Source organism: Piliocolobus tephrosceles, chromosome 7 (genome assembly GCF_002776525.5).
Source record: "Piliocolobus tephrosceles isolate RC106 chromosome 7, ASM277652v3, whole genome shotgun sequence".
In the NCBI taxonomy this organism is placed as follows: Eukaryota; Metazoa; Chordata; class Mammalia; order Primates; family Cercopithecidae; genus Piliocolobus; species Piliocolobus tephrosceles.
Window position 1 is genome coordinate 41,365,652 of NC_045440.1, and position 16,759 is coordinate 41,382,410.

At 39.9% G+C, this 16,759-nt stretch overlaps 1 protein-coding gene across 5 annotated transcripts in view; it reads left to right on the forward strand.

Annotated features, from left to right (window-relative positions):
* The window catches only part of HOOK3 (hook microtubule tethering protein 3), a 165,070-nt gene that overhangs the window by 60,143 nt on the left and 88,168 nt on the right, over positions 1 to 16,759 (forward strand). For all 5 annotated transcript variants that reach the window (XM_026453993.2, XM_026453990.2, XM_026453992.2 and 2 more), the window contains 4 exons: positions 6,160 to 6,222; positions 8,309 to 8,392; positions 13,442 to 13,605; positions 15,615 to 15,755. In XM_026453993.2, coding sequence (XP_026309778.1) covers positions 6,160 to 6,222; positions 8,309 to 8,392; positions 13,442 to 13,605; positions 15,615 to 15,755 — 452 coding nt within the window. The remainder of the gene's footprint in view (positions 1 to 6,159; positions 6,223 to 8,308; positions 8,393 to 13,441; positions 13,606 to 15,614; positions 15,756 to 16,759) is intronic.

The window sequence follows — 16,759 nt, forward strand, 5'->3', positions numbered from 1 at the left end:
GGGCTTCCTTCAGGGTCTCTTGTAAGGCAGGCCTGGTGGTGACAAAATCTCTAAGCATTTGCTTATCTGTAAAGGATTTTATTTCTCCTTCACTGATGAAACTTAGTTTGGCTGGATATGAAATTCTGGGTTTAAAATTCTTTTCTTTAAGAACGTTGAATATTGGCCCCCACTCTCTTCTGGCTTGTAGAGTTTCTGCCGAGAGATCTGCTGTTAGTCTGATGGGCTTCCCTTTGTTGGGAACCCGACCTTTCTCTCTGGCTGCCCTTAAGATTTTTTCCTTCATTTCAACTTTGGTGAATCTGGCAATTATGTGTCTTGGAGTTGCTCTTCTGGAGGAGTATCTTTGTGGCGTTCTCTGTATTTCCTGAATTTGAATGTTGGCCTGCCCTACTAGGTTGAGGAAGTTCTCCTGGATGATATCCTAAAGAGTGTTTTCCAACTTGGTTCCATTTTCCCCCTCACTTTCAGGCACCCCAATCAGACGTAGATTTGGTCTTTTTACATAATCCCATACTTCTTGCAGGCTTTGTTCATTTCTTTTTCTTCTTTTTTCTTTTGGTTTCTCTTCTCACTTCATTTCATTCATTTGATCCTCAATTGCTGATAGTCTTTCTTCCAGTTGATCAAGTCGGTTACTGAAGCTTGTGCATTTGTCACGTATTCCTCCTGTCATGGTTTTCATCTCTGTCATTTCGTTTTTGACCTTCTCTGCATTAATTAGTCTAGCTTTCAATTCTTCCACTCTTTTTTCAAGATTTTTAGTTTCTTTGTGCTGGGTACATAATTCCTCCTTTAGCCCTGAGAAGTTTGATGGACTGAAGCCTTCTTCTCTCATCTCGTCAACGTCATTCTCTGACCAGCTTTGATCCGTTGCTGGCGATGGGCTGCGCTCCTTTGCAGGGGGAGATGCGCTCTTATTTTTTGAATTTCCAGCTTTTCTGCCCTGCTTTTTCCCCATCTTTGTGGTTTTATCTGTCTCTGGTCTTTGATGATGGTGACGTACTGATGGGGTTTTGGTATAGGTGTCCTTCCTGTTTGATAGTTTTCCTTCTAACAGTCAGGACCCTCAGCTGTAGGTCTGTTGGAGATTGCTTGAGGTCCACTCCAGACCCTGTGTACCTGGGTATCAGCAGCAGAGGCTGCAGAAGATAGAATATTGCTGAACAGCGAGTGTACCTGTCTGATTCTTGCTTTGGAAGCTTCCTCTCAGGGGTGTACTCCACCCTGTGAGGTGTGGGGTGTCAGACTGCCCCTAGTGGGAGATGTCTCCCAGTTAGGCTACTCAGGGGTCAGGGACCCACTTGAGCAGGCAGTCTGTCCCTTCTCAGATCTCAACCTCCATGTTGGGAGATCCACTGCTGTCTTCAAAGCTGTCAGACAGAGTCGTTTGCGTCTGCAGAGGTTCTGCTGCTTTTTTGTTGTTGTTGTTTAGCTGTGCCCTGTCCCCAGAGGTGGAGTCTACAGAGACAGGCAGGTTTCCTTGAGCTGCTGTGAGCTCCACCCAGTTCAAGCTTCCCAGCGGCTTTGTTTACCTACTAAAGCCTCAGCAATGGCGGGCGCCCCTCCCCGAGCCTCGCTGCTGCCTTGTGGTTAGATCACAGACTGCTGTGTTAGCAATGAGGGAGGCTCCGTGGGCGTGGGACCCTCCCGGCCAGGTGTGGGATATATTCTCCTGGTGTGCCCGTTTGCTTAAAGCGCAGTATTGGGGTGGGAGTTACCCGATTTTCCAGGTGTTGTGTGTGTCAGTTCCCCTGGCTAGGAAAAGGGATTCCCTTCCCCCTTTGCACTTCCCAGGTGAGGCGATGCCGCACCCTGCTTCAGCTCTCGCTGGTCGGGCTGCAGCAGCTGACCCGCACCGATTGTCCAGCACTCCCTAGTGAGATGACCCCAGTACCTTAGTTGAAAATGCAAAAATCACCGGTCTTCTGTGTCACTCGCGCTGGGAGTTGGAGACTGGAGCTGTTCCTATTCGGCCATCTTGCTCCGCCCTCCTGCTGTGCCGTTCTTAATACGTGATTCCCAGCTAGTGGTTCAGTGCTGGCTTTCACGTTTATATTTCCAGCCAGCAGAAAGGATTGAGGAAAGGTTTATCCACCTCCTGCAAGTAAATTTGCAGGAATTCTCACTCCTGTTAGCCAGATATTACCCACCTAGCCACATGGGGGAGTCTGGGAAATGGGGTCCTTATTCTAGATAGTCATGGATCCAACCAAAATTCCAGGCTTCTGTTACTAAGCAAGAGCAGGGAAAAGAATAAGAGGACCGCCAACCATTCTGCCTTACCTGTAATTGATCCTGTAATTCCACTTTTAGGAATTTATCCTAAAAAAAAAAAAAAAAAAAAGTAAAGTCCCCACAGGTGCTGTGGCTCACACCTGTAATCCCAACACTTTGGGAGGTCAAGGCGGGCGGATCACGAGGTCAGGAGTTCAAGATCACCCTGGCCAACATAGTGAAACTCCGTCTCTACTCAAAATACAAATATTAGCCGGGTGTGGTGGCACATACCTGTAATCCCAGCTACTCAGGAGGCTGGAGAATGGCTTGAACCCAGGAGGTGGAGGTTGTAGTTAGCCGAGATTGCACCACTGCACTCCAGCCTGGGTGATAGTGCGAGACTCCATCTCAGAAAGAAAAAGTAAAATACAAAGATACATAATAGTGGTCATAACAAGCATTTATCTAGCATCTACTATATACTAGATTGGGCTGTGACTAAGCAGTTTCCATTTGTTAGCTCATTTAAATTTCTGTACACTTGCAATTAATGCCTCCAGATTTATACTTAAAATGATTAAAATGGCAATTTTTGTTATGTATATTTATCACAGTATAAAGGAAAATTCACTACAATCCTGTGAGGTGTATATTGTTGTCTTCATTTTATAAAAAGAAACTGAGAGAGTTTGAATAACTTGCTCAGGTTCACACAGGAAGTAGTGACCGAGATAGCCCTCAGGTCTAAGCAGTCTGAGTGCAGAGCCCATACCTACAACCATTGTGCTGTATCCCCTCAATATAGTGTGCTTCAGTATTATTTACTAGTACTAAAGCATTAGAAATAACTATCCAGCGGTGGGACAATGGATAAATAAATTATGGCATACCAATATACTGGCATAGATATTGAAGCATATCTTTGAAAAATGTTTAATGACATAAGAGAGAACTCGTACTAGGTTTAAAAAGGTAGATAGAAAGCACATGAACAATATGATCCCATTTCTGTTAAACATTAAGATGAGGGGAAAACAGATAAACTTACTTAATGTTAACTCTCCAAATAGCTGAATTTTCTTTACCCTTTTCTATATTTTTAAATGTTTCTGTAATAACAGGTGATATATGTATAACCAGGAATGTTTTTAAAATTAAATCTGTGACCAAGTGACTTTCTTTCTATGAACCTATCCCGAATTTTCTTTACCCTTTTCTATATTTTAAATTTTTTCTATAATAACAGTTGGTATATCTATAACTAGGAATTTTTTAAAATTAAATCTGTGACCAAGTGACTTTCTATGAACCTATAGCAAGGAATTATTTAAAAACTCAGACCAAGACTGGACACAACAATGTTTATCAAACTATTCTATATTAACAGAAATGTGAAAACAATGTATATCCATTGGTAAGCTAGTGTTTCAATTGTGGTACATCCATATGATGGAATATTACATAGTTGATAAAAATGTGTAAAAGGGTATCTTAGGACAGAAGGAAAAAATTTTAAATGTCAAATGACCAGAACACGATATAAAGTTGTATGTAAAATAGAATCCCAATTAGAGTTTTAATATGTCTATTATTTGCATATTCATTTAGCAAATACTTACTGAGTACCCAGTATGTACCAAGCACTGTAGTCAGCACTACGGATACAACCATGAAAAAGATAGACATGGTCTCTTGCCTCATAAAGCATAAGGCTCATAGGAGATGCTGGAAGAGATGGAGTTGAAAGCACAGTTGGAGATTAGCCTTGGGTGAAAAGAAGAGCCCTTGTGTTGTAACAGAAATGAAGAAAGGAAGGGGTGGGCATGCCTGTCACTAAATTTGTAAATTAGGGTATTGGAAATTCTTATCTGAAGGCAAGATAGTCTGATGATGAGTGTGGGTGAGTTGGTGAGGTTTGAGAAGCAGGAACAGTGTGGAATAATCTCTGATGAAAATGAGGCTGCTGGCTGGGGAAAACAGCTTTGCTTTTTGAGTAGCATTGAAGGCCCAGTCGAGATTGAGAACTTTACTAATAATGACACCAGTTTTGTGGTTTTAAAATTTTTTTACCCTCTCAATACAGTTGACCCTTAAACAGCACGGGTTTATTTTATGCAGGTTTGGATTGCACAGGTCTACTTTTGCGCAGTTTGGTTTTTTTTTTTTACAACCACACACAGATGGAATATACTGTCTTTGCAGGATGTGAAACTCACATGTACAGAGACCAACTTTTCACATAGGGAAGTTCTGCAGGGCTGCCTGTGGGACTTGAGTGTGTGTGCATGTTGATATATGCCTGAGTCCTAGAACCAGTTCCCCATCTATACCGTGAGGTGGCTTTAGCAGTCAGGGTGTAGGTAGCATATAGGCAGTTGTAGCTGGATTAATCTTGGATTGAGATTTTGACAGAAAAAATGAGGTCGGAGGAGAGTAGAGAATATTGACAAAAGTCATAGAAAGTCATGAAATCTAGAGAAAATAATTCATTAAACAAGTGATGAACCTAGGAATCAAAAGTAGGGAGGTAGACAATGTTAGCAGAAGAAATCAACTGCATTCACTATCAAGTCTGAGCTAAGTGAGGAAGAAAGTGAAACGGTGGGCTAAGACTGAAAGACAAGGAGAAAGTACAGAAGGATGGGGCCCAGAAGTCTTACTGATGTTGAGGAACAGATAAAATATAACGAGAGGCCTAGAATGAGAGATGGTTGTGCTCAAAGTAGGATACCTAGATTTTTATTGAGAGCTGTTGCTGGAATCAAAAGATCTCAACAGTACATCGCCCAGGCTAGAGTGCAGTGGCTATTCACAGCTGTGATCACAGTTCACTGTATTCTCCAACTCCTGGGCTCAAGCATTCCATCCACCTCAGCCTCCCGAGTAGCTGGAACCAAAGGGTGTGTACCACCACACCCAGTTATACATCCCAACATTACTGATTGTCCCTCTCCCTTTTGTCTTTAAAAGAGAATATAAGAAGGAAACAGCAGGAGACTGGGACCATTTGAGTCTCTCCCTGACAGTTGTCATAACCAGAATTCTGTTCCCTTCTCCCCAGAGATCCAGAAAATCTCTGGATCTTCTCTCTGTAACCTAAGGGTTAGGGCGTCAGTGTGTGTGTGTTATCATTAAACATTAGCCAGTAATTTTCGCTAATACTGATGTCCACATTTATTCTTTAGAAATAAATAGTATTGCTATTTTTAGTGAGAAGCCACTATTTTTAAGTATGTAGCCACATTTTAATTTTAATGACTTGTTTTTGTGATAAGAATAAGTAATACTACATTCTTATTACTAGGCTTGCAGTGAAAAAGAGCATCAGAATTTAGATCTCTAATTCAATGTATTATTTTATTTACTTCTTTTTATCTTGCCCTGTCTTATGGTGCTGATAGCCCTCTAATTTTATTTATTTATTTATTTATTTATTTATTTATTTATTTATTTATTTATTTATTTTTGAGAGGAATCTTGCCCTGTCACCCAGGCTGGAGTACAATGGTGCCATCTCGGCTCACTGTAACCTCCGCCTTCCAGGTTTAAGTGATTCTCCTGCCTCAGCCTCCTGAGTAGCTAGGATTACAAGTGGGCGCCACCATGCTTGGCTAATTTTTGTATTTTTAGTAGAGACGGGTTTCACCATGTTGGTCAGGCTAGTCTTGAACTCCTGACCTCATAATCTGCCCGCCTCTGCCTCCCAGCCCTCTAATTTTAAATGAAGGCATTATTCTGGAGTGGGGACAAAAAAAGTTCCAGACTCAGAAGCTTTAATGTAATGCGAAGTGTTTTACATGTGTGTTTTCATTTTGATTTTTATATTTTTATAGTGGCTGGGTATTAATTTTCTTATGTTAAGTATTTTATGTAGAATGTCTTTTTTGTCTTATAGTTATTTTTGTCTTATAGTTATAGTCATTTAAATCTTGATTTCAGCTGATGAGTAAAGAATCTCCTGTCTCTGCTGGAAACGATGCCTATGTTGACCTTGATCGCCAGGTATATAATTTTACATTGTTTTTATTCATGAAAAGGTTGAAAAGGATAAGCTTCAGATGTTAATGAGAAGAATGGGTTAAAATTGCTTTTGGATTATATTGGTATAATTCTTTATATTTTACCTAAAATTTTAAGTACATAAGCTATTTTACTAATGGAATTTACACATTTATAATTAAGTTTGTAATTTGTAATAAAATGCATTTGCAATTAAAGTGCCATTGCATAACCTACTTTGAAATAGGTTAATTTTTTTAGTTTATTGTGACTCCTATTTTCTAATCATGAATTTTTATTTTTCTGTTAGTAATAACAATGTGCCACATTTAACACAATAGATGTTACAGCTTATGATTATATGAATCATAAGAATAAATTCATGTCATTTGCTAGAAAAATGAAATATACAGTTGTCATTTTCTTGAAAAATGACATGTCAAATTCCTGGAAAATGACATGAATTTATTTTTATGATTTGTATCTAATGCAAAAGATACTTACCTTTTATTTCCTTTTGGCAGTTGAAGATGTCTTTTCCATCCCACCCCTCATTTCTGTGAAGTAGTAAATAACTAAATGCTCTAAAGAACTAGTATATTTTTAAAGGAATCCTGCAATGTATTTTTATGATTTTAACAGAAAAGTTACTTTGTACTTTTAAATATCGCTTCCTTTTTTTTTTTTTTGAGACAGAGCCTCAGTCTGTCGCCCAGGCTAGAGTGCAGTGGCACGATCTCGGCTCACTGCAAGCTTCGCCTCCTGGGTTTTCACCATTCTCCTGCCTCAGCCTCCCGAGTAGCTGGGACTAAAGGCGCCTGCCTCCATGCCCAGCTAATTTTTTTTGTATTTTTAGTAGAGACGGGATTTCACCATGTTAGCCAGGATAGTCTTGATCTCCTGACCTTGTGATCCACCAGCCTCAGCCTCCCAAAGTGCTGGGATTACAGGCGTGAGCCACCGCGCCTGGTCTAAATATCACTTCTTAATGAAGTGTTAATTATACTCTCAAGTTCTGTGTTCAAGCTGTTTTGTACATCTCGTGCAATACATGAATAGAAATCTTTGTTTTCTTTGTCTTCTTTCACTCCCTCCCCATGGTTTCTAAATGTTTTGCAGAAAAACCTTTGGACATGTTGCAATTTTCACCCAAGCTTTAATTTTTTTTTTTTTTTTTTTTTTGTCTACTACACAGAGGTTTTGTCACATGAAATGAAGAGACAATAAAATTTTCTTTTAATCAATTTTTTTTCATGCTTTTGCTAACTTAAAGAGTTTATATAGTAATGAGATATAACTCAAGAATGTTTGGTTTATGTTGATAGTAAATAAATTTTTTAATGGTGCTACACAAATTAACATAAGATTTTTTCCTTCAGGAATGTTTTTGTTTTCTTAATCTCAGGAGATGCAAATTTTCATCATATTCTAACTCTTTTCACAAGAGTTTTTGATAGTTTTTTTTTTTTTTTTTTAACTTTAAGTTCTGAGATACCTGAGCAGAATGTGCAGGTTTGTTGCATAGGTATACATGTGCCATGGTGGTTTGCTGTACCTATCAACCCATCATGTAGGTTTTAAGGCCTGCATTCATTAGGTATTTGTCCTAATGCTATCCCTCCCCTTGCCCTTCCATAAGATTTTGATATGACTCTTCTTCCCCCACCCCTAGCATAAGGTTTTAATATGACTAAAACACTTGTGTTGAAATGTTCTAGCTGCATATTTTAACAATTAAAATCCCTATTCCTCTAGCACATACATATTTTACGAAGGTAAAATTTCTCAGTTATTAAAGAATTATCCTTACCAAGAACCAGGTAGACTAGATCGAAAAAGATGCATAAAAAAACTTGATATGGGGAATGAGCCAAATTCAAAGGACAGAAAAGACAAGACAGAGTAAAAGAAATTAATTTATACTTAAAAGTGCTGTCTTTGTACTCTTCCACAGGATTCTTGATTTCCTCCTGTACCCTTCCCTCTTCAAGAAAGAAAGGGGGGAAATGTTTTAATTCTGTGTTGAACATACAAATTATTAATTGTTACCACTTTATATTAAAATGTTTATCTCTTTGTTTCTAACCAGCTTAAGAAAACGACAGAGGAACTAAATGAAGCTTTATCAGCAAAGGAAGAAATTGCTCAAAGATGCCATGAATTGGATATGCAGGTAAGAGATTTGTTCTGTGCACTGCCTCTTTAAAACATACCACTGTAAGTACCACCAAATGTGCTGTGTACTGCCATACAGTACATCTTAACTATAACGCAACTCTTTTTTAGGGAAAAAATGGCTGGGCGCAGTGGCTTACACCTGTAATCCCAGCACTTTGGGAGGCTTGGGGGGGGTCACTTGAGCTCAAGAATTCGAGACCAGCCTGGCCAACATGGTGAAACCCCATCTCTACTAAAATACAAAAAATTAGCCGGGTATGGTGGTGGGCGCCTGTAATCCCAGCTACCTGGGAGACTGAGGCAGGAGAATTGCTTGAACCTGGGAGGCAGAGGTTGCAGTGAGCAAGATTGTGCCACTGCACTTCAGCCTGGGTGACAGAGCAAGACTATGTCTTGAAAAAAAAAAAAAATTAAGTAGAATTGTCAAAACAAAAAAATTCAAGAACATAATTAAAGTTGAGAATACCTTTCACAAATAACAGACAAGAATAAGATTATTTGTCTGGAATTTACCTTGACTAAAGCGGGGGACATACATGGGAGACATAGTTGGCCATGTTTTGGTACTTGTTAAAGCTAGGTTATGCATATGTAGAGTTCATAATACTTTGTAATAGAAGAAGCATTTTGCTTTGAAAGGCATATGAGTTGGTCATTGCATTGGATGCATATTGAAGAAAGTAATCACATCACACTTGTTCGGTTATCTAGGAAATAATATTTACAAAGTCATAATGTAAGTGCTGTTAATTGCATTTCAGATTTTAGAATTTATATACAAATGCTAAGAGTTATAATAAGATTATATTATTTTTATAAGCAGAATGTAAGTATCTTTAGTAACATAAAATTTATATACTGGGATTGGCAAACTACGGCTTGCTTTCTGTTTTTACAAATAGAATTTTATCATGGCTCCTTTATGTATTGTCTGTGGCTCCTTTCAGGCTTCAATGACAGAGTGGAGTACTTGCCTAAAACATTTACAATATGGTCCTTTACACCAGCATAGTTTGCCAATCCCAGGTATGGACAGATTGCAAAATGAATGATAGTGTTGCAGAGAAGTTATGAGAAGAGAAGAGGTAGCCCTACAGCATGTTTTGCTGTGGAGAAAACAGCAACACAGTCATAAGCATGTAATCTTTAATGTAAACCTTATTGGTTTTCAACATTTAGAATTGTCCCATAGAGAAACATTATTGTGAAAGTTAAGATGCCAGTGACAGAGTTTGAAAAGTAAAACAGGAGTGATGAAGGAAAGGGACAGCCAGAAATGATGGCTTTCATCTTACCAAGTAGGACATCTAGAACTACAGGGAGACAATCATTACATGACTAACTGCTCCTTGTCATCCAACCTCAGCTCAAAAATCACCTGATTTATTTGTCATAAAATGTCAGGCACTGGAATGCATCAGGCACTGAAGTAGGTCTAAAGTAGGTCTCTTCAGGAAGGCCTTCCATGTTGAGTAATCCCAAATAATCAACCAGTCTTTTTTGTTGTTCTTATTTTAATTCTCTGTGTACTAGGCTGTTTTTGTATAGTTATAAAGAAATACTCAAAGCTGAGTAATTTATAAAGAAAAAAGACGTTTAATTGGCTCACGGTTCTGCAAGCTTTCCAGCATGGCTCTAGCATCTGCTTCTGGTGAGGGCCTCAGGAAGCTTCCAGTCATAGCAGAAGGCAAAGGGGAAGCAGCTGTGTCACATGGCAAGAGCAGGAGCAAGGGGTGGAAAGTTGCCACACACTTCTAAACAACCAGGTCTTGCAAGAATTCCCTCACTTATGAGGACACTACCAAGCCATTCATTAGTGATCCAGTGCTGTGATCCAAACATCTCCCACCAGGCCTGACCTCCAACATTCGGGACTACATTTCAACATGAGATTTGGAGAGGATAAATATCCAAACCATATCAGTCTGCATAGCACTGCATAGCACTTTTTATTTCTAGTTTTTACATGTATTTATTAATTTACTTTCTTGTGCAATGATTTGTTTTTACTTATAATTTGTTTCGAATATATAACACATGAGTAAGAACTTCCCTTTTTTCATCTCCATATCCCTTGCACTTAGAAAAGTGCAAGGATACCATACCTAGCTCATAGTAGGTGAGTGAGTGAATGAGTGAGTGGGTAGGTGACTGAGTGAAATATCAATAAGTAGTTTAAAGTTGCAGAGGTGATCAGTGAAGGAAGTGAGAATAGTGATTAACTATATTTATGGTAGGAAGGAATGGCACAAGTTGCTGTAATCAAACATGTCAGAGGAGAGAGTTACTAGATAATGTCTAAGGTTGAGAAGTCAAGAAATAATTGTGTAACATTATTTAGATATGGAAAGTAACAACCAAAAGCAGTAAAATTAGGAACAGTAAAAACTATTCACTGGAGAGTGGGAAAACTCCATAGGAAACTAGCTTTTCGTTATAAGCCCCTTTGCTTTGTTATTTTCTTAAATAATCATGTTTATGTTTCGTTTTGTTTTTTGAGACAGGTTCTCACTCTGTCATCCATGCTGGAGTAAAGTGGTGCAATCTTGGCTCACTGCAACCTCCGCCTCCTGGGCTAAAGCAATCCTCCCACCACAGCCTCCTGAGTAACAGGGATTACAAGCGCACACCACGACGCCCAGCTAATTTTTTTTATATTTTGTAGAGTTGGGGTTTCGCCATATTGCCCAGGCTGGTCTTGAACTCCTGAGCTCCAGTGATCTGCCCACCTCCACCTCCCAGAGTGCTGGGATTACAAGTGTGAACCACCACATCTGGCTCATCATTTTGTTTTTTGAGACAGGGTCATGCTCTGTCTGTCATTTAGGGTGAAGTGCAGTGGCATGATTACAGCTTGGTGCAATCAACTTCCTGGGCTCAAGTGATCCTCCCACCTTAGCCTTCCAAACAGCTGGGGCCACAGGCGCGTACCACCAGGCTTGGCTAAATTTTTTTTTTTTTTTTGGTAGAAATGGGATCTTGTTATGCTACCAGGCTGGTCTCAAACTCCTGGCCCCAAGCAGTCGTACCACCTTGGCCTCCCAAAGTGCTTGGATTGTAGGCATGAGCCACTGTACCTGCCCTGTTTTTTTTTGTTTGTTTTGTTTTGTTTTGTTTTTGAAACAGAGTCTTGCTCTGTCGTCCAGGATGGAGTGCAATGGTGTGATCACGGCTCACTGCAGCCTCGACCTCTGGGACTTAAGCAATCCTCCTGCCTCAACCTCCCAAGTAGTGGGGACCACAGGCATTCACCACCACACTCAGCTAATTTTTTATTTTTTGTGGAGACAGGGTCTCCCTGTGTTGCCCAGGCTGTTCTCCAACTCCTAGCTCAAGTAATTCTCCTCCCTCAGTCTCCCAAAGTGCAAGGATTACAGGCATGAGCCACCATGCCAGCCATGTTTATGTTTCGAAAATTAGATTCTTTTTGTCTGTTGTTTGTGTGTAAAAAGGAGTTCTGCTATATATATTAACTTTTTTTGGTCTGACTTCTTTTTTTGTGTGTTTGTTTTTTTTTTTTTTTTTTGAGACCAAGTCTTGCTCTTGTCCCCTAGGCTGGAGTGCAATGGCAAGATCTTAGCTCACTGCAACCTCTGCTTCCCAGGTTCAAGCGATTCTCTTGCCTCAGCCTCCTGAGTAGCTGGGACTACAGGCATTTGTCACCACACCCGGCTAATTTTTGTATTTTTAGCAGAGATGGGGTTTCACCATTTTGGCCAGGCTGGTCTCGAACTCCTGACCTCAGGTGATTCACCCGCCTCGGCCTCCCAAAGTACTGGGATTACAGGCGTGAGGCATGGTGCCCGGACTTTTGTCTGACTTCTTACATTATTTTGAGATTCATCTATATTGTAGCTGTAAATTGTTAATTATTTTTTATTGCTGAGTAGTTTTCTTTTATACAGGTTGAGTATTCCATATCTGAAATTCGTGATATTTTTGGATTTGGGGATATTTGCATTATATACTTACTGGTTGAGCGTCCTAAATCCAAAAATCCAAAAGCTGAAATGGCTCAAATGAGCATTTCTTTTGAGTGTCATGTAGGTGCTCAGAAACATTCAGATTTTGAAGCATTTCTGAGTTTGGATTTTTAGATTTGGGATATTCAACCTATATGATATACCGCAAATCATTTAGCCATTTGCTTGTTGGCAGATGTTTGGGTTGTTTCCAATTTTCCTTCATCACAAAGGAAGCTGCTATGAACATTCTTCCTAAGTCTTCGTGTGGGCCTATGCTTTTATTTCTCTTGAGTAAATACGTAGGGGTAGGATGGCTAAATCAGTCATGTGGTCGTTGCATGTTTAATTATTTAAGAAACTGCTAAACTATTCTCCAAAGTGTTTGAAACATTTTATATTCTCACCACAAGTTTCTTTGCCAACATCTGGTACAGTCAGTCTTTTTAATTTTGTTTATTCTAGTGGGAGTGTAGTTATATAATACTGTGATTTTAATTTGCCTTTCCTTGATAGCTAATGATTATTTATTAGCGTGCTTATTTGCCATCTCTGTATCTTGTCTGGTGAGGTGTTTTTTCAAATATGAAGTAGGAATGAATTGTTACTCTTATGTCTTGCTCTGCACGTGCAGTATTCCAAAATGATGTAAAAATTTTAAGTGGAGATTGATTGTACTTCTTTAAAAATAGGCTTTAATGGCCAGTGCGGTGGTTCACGCCTGTAATCCCAGCACTTTGGGAGGCCGAGGCGGGTGGATCATGGGGTCAGGAGATCAAGACCATTCTGGCTAACACGGTGAAACCACATCTCTACTAAAAACAAAAAATTAGCCAGGCATGGTGGTGGGCACCTGTAGTCCCAGCTACTAGGGAGGCTGAGGCAGGAAAATGACATGAACCTGGGAGGCGGAGCTTGCAGTGAGCCGGGATCATGCCACTGCACTCCAGCCTGATCGACAGCGAGACTCCACCTCAAAAAATATATATATAAGCTTTAATTTGTAATGGTAATTCACAAGTGATTGAGCTGATGCCAGTGTAATTGGAAGAAATAACTGCCATCGTCCTGTATTCCAACAGGTTGCAGCATTGCAGGAAGAGAAAAGTAGTTTGTTGGCAGAGAATCAGGTATTAATGGAAAGACTCAATCAATCTGATTCTATAGAAGACCCTAACAGTCCAGCAGGAAGAAGGCATTTGCAGCTCCAGACTCAATTAGAACAGCTCCAAGAAGAAACATTCAGGTAAAAGACAACTCATTAAAATCTGATTTTTAAAAATTTGTTAGCTGTCATTTAAAGTTAAGAATATATTGGCCAGGCACATTGGCCCATGCCTGGAATCCCAGCACTTTGGGAGGCTGAGGTGGGCTGATTGCTTGAGTTCAGGGATTCAAAATCAGCCTGGCTAACACGATGAAACCCCATCTCTACTAAAAATACAAAAATTAGCCAGGCATGATAGCGGATGCCTGTAATCCCAGCTACTCGGGAGGCTTGACATGAGAATTGCATGAACTGGGGGTGTGGAGATTTCAGTGAGCCGAGATCGTGCCATTGCACCCCAGCCTGGGTAACAGAATGAGACTTTGTCTCAAAAAAAAAAAAAAAAAAAAGAATATAATATATAATGTTAGGACTTCTGGGAAACTGCAGACCATTGAGGCTCCATAATAAACAACTTCTCAGAATCTCCTCATACAACATGAAACTACTTCACATCTAGGAAATGTTCTATCAGAGCGCCACCTTCCTTATTACTTGAAGACAGAATGCCAGAATAACTGAGTGACAGGAAGAAATCAGACACCAGCCCTGCACCCCACACCTGCCCCTCTGTGGGAAACAAAGGTGACTGAGGAAACTTTCAAGAAAGACTGAGGAAGAACATTTGTGAAGCGGCCTGCAGGCGAGTTGACATGATCACCAGAAAGATTAAATTTCACTGAAAATCTGAAATGACTTTTGTTTGGAAAAGTAATGGTCAGAGTAGACCATAAACCACAGATTAGGGATTTCAAAATATGCACATCTTCAGGAAGAGCCAGATGCCATGAAAAGTTGCAGGCAGGGATTTTTAAAAGACAGATGCATTTATAGACTTAATAGAAATCTATATGTGTGTGTGTGTGTGTTTATAGAAATAGGCTTATTTAAAGGGGTGAGCTGATTTAAAAGGACAGGCAAGATTTAAAGGAACAATATTCCAGACATCTTCTGTGGGAAGAAAAGTCCAAAAGAAAGGAAGAAGGACCCTTTGACCTTTGGGTGGTGAAAGGAAAAAGAAGAAAAAGGAAAATATGTTCTGCAAGATAAGACAGAAGCACAAAATTGAAAGACTTAAGAGTATGAAGAAAATACTTTGTTCCGGTTTACTAAAAAGTGCATCATGACTTGTTTCTTACCTAGCCATAGATTTTTAGTGTTAAAACAGAGAAATTAAACATCAATTAGATTTTTACTTTACTGAGTAACTGAGTATGGTAACATAACTACTATTCTTGTTATTCCTTAGTGAAATGTTTCTGGATTTTTTTTTCTTTCACCTTAACAGGAAAAAGTAATAAACTTTTTTTAGGTTCCTTAGAAACCTTAGAAACAGTCCATTCCCTTTGGTCCACGTCAGTAGTTCAAAGAATGGTCGAGGCTCCTGGAGGTCCTCTGAGACCATTTTGAAGAATCTGCAAGACCCTCTGTTTTCCAACTATGTATCTGCAAGGCTAGATTTTCTTCATATACTTCAGCCAAAAACAGCATGTCACCAACAGATGAGTATAGAAACAAATATGAGAATCCAGCTGTCTTCTATTAAAACAGTTAATAGAATCACAAAAATGTAAAACAGTGCCACTCTTCTCACTTTTTTGTTTTAGAAAATAGTTATTTTTCGTAAAGAGTATGTTGTTTTTATTAACATAATGGGTTTATTACTGTAAGCCACTGTGCCAGACCATATGTGTTAATTTTATAATTTTAAAAGCCCTTAAATTGTATCTGCAGTTCTGAAAAACACTGCATGATGTCTTGCCTTCTGGTAGGGAAATAGTAACCAGTTGTCACCGTTTCCAAGACTTGGGATGGTGGAGTCCATTTTTATGACAGTTAATATTTGAGAATGCAGCTTGTGGCCACTAACATGGGAGACATACTCAAGAAGGCTTTATTCTCATGCTTTATATTTTTCTTTTACTGTTCTAAGGAGAATGAGGAGACAGTAAATAGTGCTTTCTTGGTCTATTTTGTATTGGTTACAGACTAGAAGCAGCCAAAGATGATTATCGAATACGCTGTGAAGAGTTAGAAAAGGAGATCTCTGAACTTCGGCAACAGAATGATGAACTGACCACTTTGGCAGATGAAGCTCAGTCTCTGAAAGATGAGATCGACGTGCTGAGGTAAAAACCTCACCTTCACCTTCACTGCCCAGCACAGTTTGGCTCTGGTGTTAGAAACTCTAGGGTTTCTGAGCATCTAGCAAGCTTAAGAGCCAGGCTACCTGGGCTGAGATCCTGGGTCTACTGCTTATGCAACCTCTGGCCGTTTTCTCATCTGCAAAATGGAAGCAATACACATGCCTACCTCAGGTTTATATGAGGTATTGAGTGAATTTATATTTGTAAACACTTGCAACAGTACCTGGCAATTAAGCGATACACAAGTGTTTGTAAAATAGAAATTCTGACCATCACTTCTTACTTGTACAGCTCTGGAACTGTTCTTTCGCCACGCCCGCAAGGCCTCATTTTCTTGCTGGGCCTTGTTGTTATCCTTCAGTTCTCTCATGAGGTGTCTCACTCCCTGCCACCTCATTTTTTCACTCCTCTTCTTGTACAGTCTCCTATCCTCTGTTGATTATCTCAACCATCTACATTTTCTACTTTGGCTCTTTGAATACTGAGAACAGGGGAAATGCATAATTGATAGTTTTGTGCTGCTGCCAGTCGGTGGCTTCCTTCTGAGCTGGGTTCTTCCCAATGACCCGCCCTCCCCCTGCTCATTGTCTCACTCACAGCCATTCCAATTCTTCAGGATTCTACTCCCCTGGCTGCCCTCCCCTGACACCTCCCATGCCTTAGTCTCAATAGATGACCTTGTCTCCTATAGCAGGGAAGAAAGAGGCCATGAACTGCTGGACCCTCCCTGTCTTTTGTCTCGGGCACCTCTAAACTTGCCTGGGTTCCCATCCACCCTTTCTTTAGAGAGTGTAGACCTGTTATTCTTCCTCCTGTTCAGGGCTGATTCCTTCTTCAGTGCTTTGGACCTCCACCTTTCTGGCCTACACAGAGACTGTGTTACATCAATCCTGATTTCTTTTGCCTTTTGGATCTCTCTCCTTTGTACACATACATGCACACGCACATTTAGGTCTCTTTAATCTTAAAAAGAGAGGGAGTTATTA